The following is a 7,515-nucleotide window of genomic DNA, read 5'->3' as shown; positions in this document are numbered from 1 at the left end:
TTCTATTAAAAGTTTAAGTTATTTGTTTTTGAGTGAAAAACTATTTTAGAAATTAATGTACAAATAAAAGCAAGTTTATCTAAATTAATTTGTTTTGTTTCAATAGCCGTTGGATATAATGGTTTCTATTCAAAATATGTAACTAGGGGTGACAAAGGGGGTTTCTGTCCAATCCCCAAGGGGATGAGTTTGAAATTTACATAAGTTCGAAATTTAGATAAATGAGTTAATAGTGGGTTTAAGATCTTTTTTAAAATCAGGACAGGTTTAGGTATTGCCTTGTCTTGCTCCACCCCACCATGATTATATATAATATTAAATTTAAAAATTAATTTAATTTTTATTTTCCTATTTTAATATAATAATAATAATAATAATAAATACTTTTCAATAAAATAAGTTATAAAAAATTATAATATTTTAATTATTTATGAAATATATTTATTTAATGTAATTAAGAAATTTTAAATTTTCATTTCCATTCCACCCCCTTTAATTTTTTTTAATGGGAAGAGGATGAGAATTATTTTGAATAATCTCATCGCAAACTTGCCCATTGTCATCCTTACATGTAACTTTACATTTTTAACATAGAGAGACAAATTCAAATGCATCAAAATTTTCTTAGTCTTCTTTCTTTGTTAAAATTCTAGTCCTAATATCATCTTCTTCTCTCTCTATCTCTTTTTTTTTTTTTTCAATACCTTTTTTTCCTTCTATCCATCTCATATTCTTACTTTTATTTGAAGAACATGAAATTAGAATTAGAATTTGAATGTGCTTTTTACTTTTATTTTTATTGGTCACCATCAATTTCATTGTTAATTATTTTTCATTTAAATGCTTAATTGATATATATATATATATATATATATTATAATGATATATTTAATTAATTTATTATTTCTTAGCTTTTAAAATTTTGTGACTAATTAATAATAAAAAATGAAGAAAAGATTGAAGAGGAAGGATGTGAAACACACAAGGCGTATGTGGAGGAGAAGCAAGCAGTTTGGACCTCATCCGATGGCCTCTCAAATACACACCTCCAAAGGCTCATCCACTTATGAATGTGAAGTGTCAATTGTGAGCCCCCTCCTCTTGTCTTTTCTCTTTCAACCATATTTGCATACCCCCTTCTCCCTCCTTTTTCTGTTCTTATTTTTCCTTTCCCTGCCGCTCTTTCTATACTTCTTATCCTCACTTAGCTTCACTGCTGGCACCCTTCTGAATAGCAGTCTTAACTCTGAAGAAGCCAAGGTCTGATTTTCTCCTCTCTTTTCCATTCTAATCTCTGCTGCCGGCCTCTTTTATCTTCTTTTTCAGCTTTCCATTATTGAACTCTTTACTTCTTCCCTGGTTCCTGAGAAAAATTTCTGGATTTGAATTCCAAACAAATGGAAAACCTCACATATTTGAATTGATGAAAGAAAAAACTGGGACTTCAAATTTCTACTTCTCTTCTTTTCTATGCTTGTCTAAGCAGCCAAACAAAACATAGCAGTTTGTTTATATTTGACTTTTCTCTCTCAGCTTTAGTGTGTTTGAGTAGTCCTTGCAGTAGTTTGTATTTTCTTTTATTTCTATGTAAAGTTCATATTTTATGATTTCCCATTGACCCAAAGAAAGAGAAGGATATAGTAATTCCGGGTATATGATTTCCAATGATTTGATTTCCAGAAAACAAAAAAATATCAACTGAAGCAGAATATTCATTTTATTGAGGTATATTCAGTTAGTTTTCTTGGGTCCCAAACAGCGACAAGTTCTAGAACCAAAAGTTCACTATTTTTGTTTTCCTACCTTAGAAACCAAACAGATTGCTTATTTTTAGGATTTTCCTCTCTCTATTTGTTGGGTTAATTTTTATACTTTTTTCATTATTGCATCTGCATGCAAATTCAAATTAGGACTGTGTTTCTGATTATTTTTCAATATGGTTAATCTAGTAGTTTAGCTTCCATGATATTTCATTTATCGGATTTGAAAAGAATTTGAGCTAGAGAATTGAGAAGTAGTTGGAAGGTCTGCAGTTGTTAGTTTTCTGGTGCCTGTGTAAACAATGTTCTGATATTGGTGTCTGTTTTTCAAGCAAGATTGCCTTTGAGGGGAGGCATACATAGTTAACTGAAAAATGGAGATTACAAATGTGACGGAGTATGAGGCTATTGCAAAGCAAAAGTTGCCCAAGATGGTGTTTGACTATTATGCATCAGGTGCAGAGGACCAGTGGACTCTGTATCAGAACAGACATGCTTTTTCACAGATTCTGTAAGGCTTTCTTCTTCTTCTTCTTCTCCTCCTTTGATCTTTATTTATAAAATCTAATACTCCAGCTAAATAATTTGACTACAAAAACCTTTGGTTCCATGTTTTACCTTTCCTTTCTATATGAACAAACTTGTGTAGGAATCAATGTAGATGTTATCTGAAAAAACTTGTGTTTTTTTTTTTTTAAAAAAGGTTTCGGCCCCGCATTCTTATTGATGTAAGCAAGATAGACATGACCACCACTGTCCTGGGTTTCAAGATTTCAATGCCTATTATGATCGCCCCAACTGCCATGCAGAAAATGGCTCACCCTGAAGGTATACCACTCTTTGGCCTTGCATTACTGCTCTTTCCATTGCCATGCAAAATGGTAAACCTTCTTGCTCTATAATTGTCTCCAAGTTCTTTGAGCATTCTTAGAAGTTTTCTTTTACTTGATTTTTTGCTTTAATACAGACAGAGCAATATCACTGCCACATATTATTCACCCTATGGCGAAAGTTTAGGAATCTTGACTTGATTGAGATTAGTTCAATTCAAAATGTAAACTGATGAGCCTGTAGTGTCATCAGCTTATCGAATTTACAGCCTTTTATAGTAACCTAAAATCGAATTTTTTTTTGTAGTTATTGGCCTTCTGAGTAGGTGTTACCCAAGTGTAGAACCACAAATCCACTCTTAGACAAGTTTATAATTTAAGGATTCTTTAAATAGTTATTAGAGTTCATTCTAGATGAAGGTTCCCTCCCTTTTCTGAAAATTTGGTTTCTGCTGCAAACATGTTCGGAACTTCGGTATCATTTCATCAGTTTATCTTTTACTGTTTACATAAAAGGCATACATAACATCTTAGTCCAAATAAACTTTTGCTGCATACTTAAATTGCACGACCAGTTCTTTTCTAAGTGCCGTTACACTCCATTTAGTTTCTTATTAGCAGATGGAAGAAAATTTTTATGACCAATGGAGCTTTTTATATGCCATAAAGTTGATTTGTAATTAATGGAATGTGCTTGAGTTTGAAGTAGTCAGGTAGATATCTAGCTGGATCTGTTCTGCCAACTGACTTACTTTTGGACCCTATTATGGCCATTGAAATGGGAACAAGGTTTTCAATCTGATAACTTGGTTAATTCTCATGTAGGAGAGTATGCAACGGCAAGAGCCGCATCAGCTGCTGGAACAATTATGGTTTGGCTTCTATCTTTTCTATGCCCCATTTGAAATTGGATAGTTTGGATCATTAGTGTATCTCACAAGTTCTAAAAACCATGGATTTTAGAAGCTATGCTACTTTTAATAGTAAGATAAGAAACAGGGTAAATTGAACACCAGAATACAGAATAATTTATTAATTTGGTCATGTTTCAGTAATTTTTGAAAACCTGAGGGAAGTTTCTGAAACAAACCTTGGGGTTTTTTGATATTTATCCATTTTTTTTTTTGCCTTTGCAATACCTAACTAGTAGCATAATGTTATGATGCAAATTAATTAGCATAGTGCTTAACAATAATCTGTGAAGCCTAAAGAATTTTGTCTATGAACATGTCATGAAGACAATTTTCAAGGCAAGCTACTTTGTGTTCAACTTCTGAAGCCATGAAATGAATTTATTGGAGTTACTGTTTTATAGATGTTATAATCCCAACTAGGATTTGTGCTTCATTTCATCTATTCATGACTACTTTGTTGGTTTCAGACCTTATCTTCATGGGCTACTTCAAGCGTGGAAGAGGTTGCTTCAACAGGACCTGGAATCCGCTTTTTTCAGCTCTATGTATGCTTGACATCTTTCATGTCTTTCAGTTGGTTAATGTTTTCATTGATATCAATCTATAGGTGCAAAATTGCCCTTTGTGTTCTTTAAGTGATGGATGATTTTACTACTCAAAATGTTCAGGTATATAAGGACAGGCATGTAGTTGCTCAGCTTGTTAGAAGAGCTGAAAGGGCAGGCTTCAAGGCTATTGCCCTTACTGTTGATACCCCTAGGCTGGGGCGCAGAGAGGCTGACATCAAGAACAGGTGTGCACTTTGACTCAAACATCATTATTAGAAACGTCACTGATTTTGAAGATTGAGTTGGACTGTCTCATGACTCTAAAAGAATTTAAAATTTATTGTGCTGCATTTGGTTTATAGTCAACAATTGGTCCAAGTGTTTATATGGCAGATTCACTTTACCCCCATTCCTGACTCTGAAGAACTTTGAAGGCTTGGACCTTGGGAAGATGGATAAAGTAAGTGGTGAAATTTAACAATCTTGTTGGTCGATGTGGATTAATGAGAAGCCTCATTTCAGATATCATTTTGGTCATGACTCATTCCATGGAGTCTTGCAGGCTGATGACTCTGGACTTGCTTCATATGTTGCTGGTCAAATTGATCGAACCCTGAGCTGGAAGGTAAGTCAGGAGGGATTTTATTGTTAAGGGGAAGGATTGAAATTTCAAGGTCATCACAATATAGTTTTTAGTGTCTGCTAATTGGAGATTCGAGGAAAAATTGGTTGAAAAGTGTTTGGTTTCGTCCCAAGATTTCATCAATTTGTAAATAGTTTCACTCGGCCCTTGGACAGGATGTGAAGTGGCTTCAGACAATCACCAACTTGCCAATTCTTGTAAAGGGTGTGCTCACAGCTGAGGATAGTAAGAAAGATTGCCCTGGCTATTTTCCATCACCACCATTCTGATTCTATATATGGATGTTTAAAAACATTAGTATTATATATGTTTGATTATGCAGCCAGGTTAGCTATACAAGCTGGTGCAGCAGGGATTATTGTATCCAATCATGGAGCTCGCCAACTTGATTATGTCCCTGCCACTATCATGGCTCTGGAAGAGGTACCTCTGCTTGCTCATGACTGATTTGCTTAATTATATCTGTATTATTCACCTCAAATATATTTGAACTTGCCCTTTTTTTCAAACCTCAGGTTGTCAAAGCTGCACAAGGTCGTGTGCCTGTGTTTTTGGATGGTGGTGTCCGGCGTGGAACAGATGTCTTTAAAGCCTTGGCACTGGGAGCCTCTGGAATATTTGTAAGAACACATGCAGTATCATATTCCATGCCTAGCTAATTAGATCATTGAATAATTTATGTAACCTCAAGTCACCTAAATTATGATATTATTTCTCTATCTCTTCTGATCAAATAATCAACAAAAGAGCTTGTCCAAGTTATTCTTACTGATGACAAAACAACAATGCTGAAACCTAGGGAAAGTCAGTGTTGTACTATCCAGATGAATAACTCATTTAACCCAAATATCTGTCATTTAAAGTAGACGGTCAGTTCATATTTGTTGATTCTCATCTTCCAAATTCTGCAAGTCTTTAGGTGCTGCAGAAAAATCTTAATCTGATATGATGATGGTTAACTTGTTAATTTCTCAGATTGGGCGGCCTGTGGTGTTTTCATTGGCCGCAGAAGGAGAGGCTGGTGTTAGAAAAGTACTCCAGATGTTGCGTGAGGAGTTTGAGCTGACCATGGCTTTAAGCGGATGCCGTTCTCTCAAAGAAATCACTCGTGATCACATTGTCACCGAATGGGAAGTTCCTCCCCCTGGCTCTCGCCCCCTACCCCGGTTATAGGAACTGCATACCAAATGGCTAGTAAGTTTTAAATGTTGAGTAACCTACCTTTTCTTTTGGAGAACTCATTTCCTCTTCAATGAGTCAGAAAATATATTGCAAAATTTTAAGCTCTGTAATCATCATGGATTGTTATACTTCAATTCATATATGCCTACTACTGCCTTCACTGTATATTCTGTCCTCTAACTTTAAATAGGGGTAGTTGCTTCATGCGAACATACAATGACACTTCTACTTCCACTTCCCTATGTGTAATTGGGATACGTTAACACATCCACTAAGTGTCATCTTCTCTCAACATTGACTTTGACACTTTCTTTAAGCACCATCTTTGAGTTACGTACCTTGGCTCTCATCCAGCGTTTTGTTTAGTTGAAGGGTTGTCGTCGACTGCACTAGTAACGATGAGAATCGCTTTAACCACAATCCTATGCTCCAATCTATATAACAATGATTCTTCAAAGAACATCATCATGTTTAAGTTTTGCCAACCTTGACACTTGTGATAAGTGTCATTGTATTCTTTATACCTTACATTGATACTTGTTTCAAAAATCATCTTATGCGATTTCCTGCATCATTGTGTATACATATACCTATATGTTAAAATTACTAATTAATGGATTACAAAATCCATAAGGCCAAAATATATGGTCACATGGTTAGCAATTTTAAAACAACTACATGGTCAATTTCAAGGTAGTGCTCGTATTTTTCATAAAATCAACATGCTTGTTCACAACATCTGCCTAAAAGCAAACCCTGAAGCACTGTAATGTCCATGTGTAATATCAAGTATAAAGCATCTTTATCAAACAACCCCAGCTTCCATATTTTCTACAAGAACCCTACTTAATTTTTCATATGCAAGAAGTTGGATTAAGAGCAATTAATTAAAGCATAATAATATGATACCTATAGAAAATCGAAACCGAGTTATAAGACTTAAATGTCCATAAGCAAAAGGCTTAGAACTGTAAGGCTTATTGTTTATAAGCATAATCATAGTTACATGACAAGTGAGAAATGCAAGTGATAAAAAGTGACCGAAATAAATTAAATACAACTGTTTTTTTCGTCCGATTACTACATGTTAGTTAGCAAGGTGGTAAAAAACAAGATGGCATAAACATATTACAATGCATTAGCATTGTCTCTGTAGAATTAGCTCATTAATAGTAAGTGCATATCATAATGCGGTAGTCCTATGTAATAAAGCAACTTAAACGAGTCCATTCATCATCTAATTGGTAAGAATATTGATTTGAAGACATAGCAATATAAGGGGAATTGGGGAGATGTCTAGAATGCGTACAAGAATCCAAGTCTCTTCTAGTAGAGTAATTGACCTGTAATGCGATGAGAACTTAATACAAGGGAAATAGCAAGCCTGCCAAAATCAGGAACCATATGGCATGAAACTAAAGTTTGAAATCTGCTATCAATCAAACAAGGAGAGGCCTCTCGCTGGAAAAGAAAGAGAGAAGAAATGAAAATTTTGTACTGATCTTTGATATCTAGTGCTAGCCCCTTGAGGCACTGCTTGTACTTTACAAGATCTATTCTCTTGCACAAGGGCCCGGGGAGATCCTCGCTATGCTACACTGCCTGTCGAGTTGAATTCATGACCCACACATGCGAGTT

At 34.9% G+C, this 7,515-nt stretch overlaps 1 protein-coding gene across 2 annotated transcripts; it reads left to right on the top strand.

Moving 5' to 3' along the window:
• The first annotated feature begins 1,071 nt into the window (after window positions 1-1,071).
• On the top strand, window positions 1,072-6,042 carry LOC100244701 (glycolate oxidase 1). 2 transcript variants are annotated; one of them, XM_010646514.3, is made up of 12 exons: window positions 1,072-1,260; window positions 2,097-2,271; window positions 2,464-2,588; window positions 3,416-3,462; window positions 3,972-4,049; window positions 4,173-4,297; window positions 4,446-4,512; window positions 4,615-4,677; window positions 4,851-4,920; window positions 5,018-5,118; window positions 5,211-5,315; window positions 5,671-6,042. In XM_010646514.3, exons 2-12 carry the CDS (start codon window positions 2,135-2,137, stop codon window positions 5,866-5,868), a joined length of 1,116 nt encoding a protein of 371 aa, XP_010644816.1. In that variant the 5' UTR covers window positions 1,072-1,260; window positions 2,097-2,134; the 3' UTR covers window positions 5,869-6,042. The 2 variants fall into 2 exon arrangements, with proteins under 2 accessions (XP_010644816.1, XP_002277249.1); XM_002277213.5 differs by having other exon boundaries at window positions 2,093-2,271.
• The last annotated feature ends 1,473 nt before the right edge of the window (window positions 6,043-7,515 follow it).

Source organism: Vitis vinifera, chromosome 19, assembly GCF_030704535.1.
Source record: "Vitis vinifera cultivar Pinot Noir 40024 chromosome 19, ASM3070453v1".
In the NCBI taxonomy this organism is placed as follows: Eukaryota; Viridiplantae; Streptophyta; class Magnoliopsida; order Vitales; family Vitaceae; genus Vitis; species Vitis vinifera.
The sequence above is the reverse complement of the archived record's forward strand: the minus strand, read 5'-3'. Positions and strand labels throughout refer to the sequence as shown.

Excerpts from the sequence above, each read along its gene's own strand:
- LOC100244701 (XM_010646514.3), top strand. The coding sequence starts at position 2,135 with ATGGAGATTACAAATGTGACGGAGTATGAGGCTATTGCAAAGCAAAAG. Across the intron at positions 4,513-4,614 it reads ACCTTGGGAAGATGGATAAA|GCTGATGACTCTGGACTTGC; the intron begins GTAAGTGGTGAA and ends GGAGTCTTGCAG. Across the intron at positions 4,678-4,850 it reads ATCGAACCCTGAGCTGGAAG|GATGTGAAGTGGCTTCAGAC; the intron begins GTAAGTCAGGAG and ends GCCCTTGGACAG.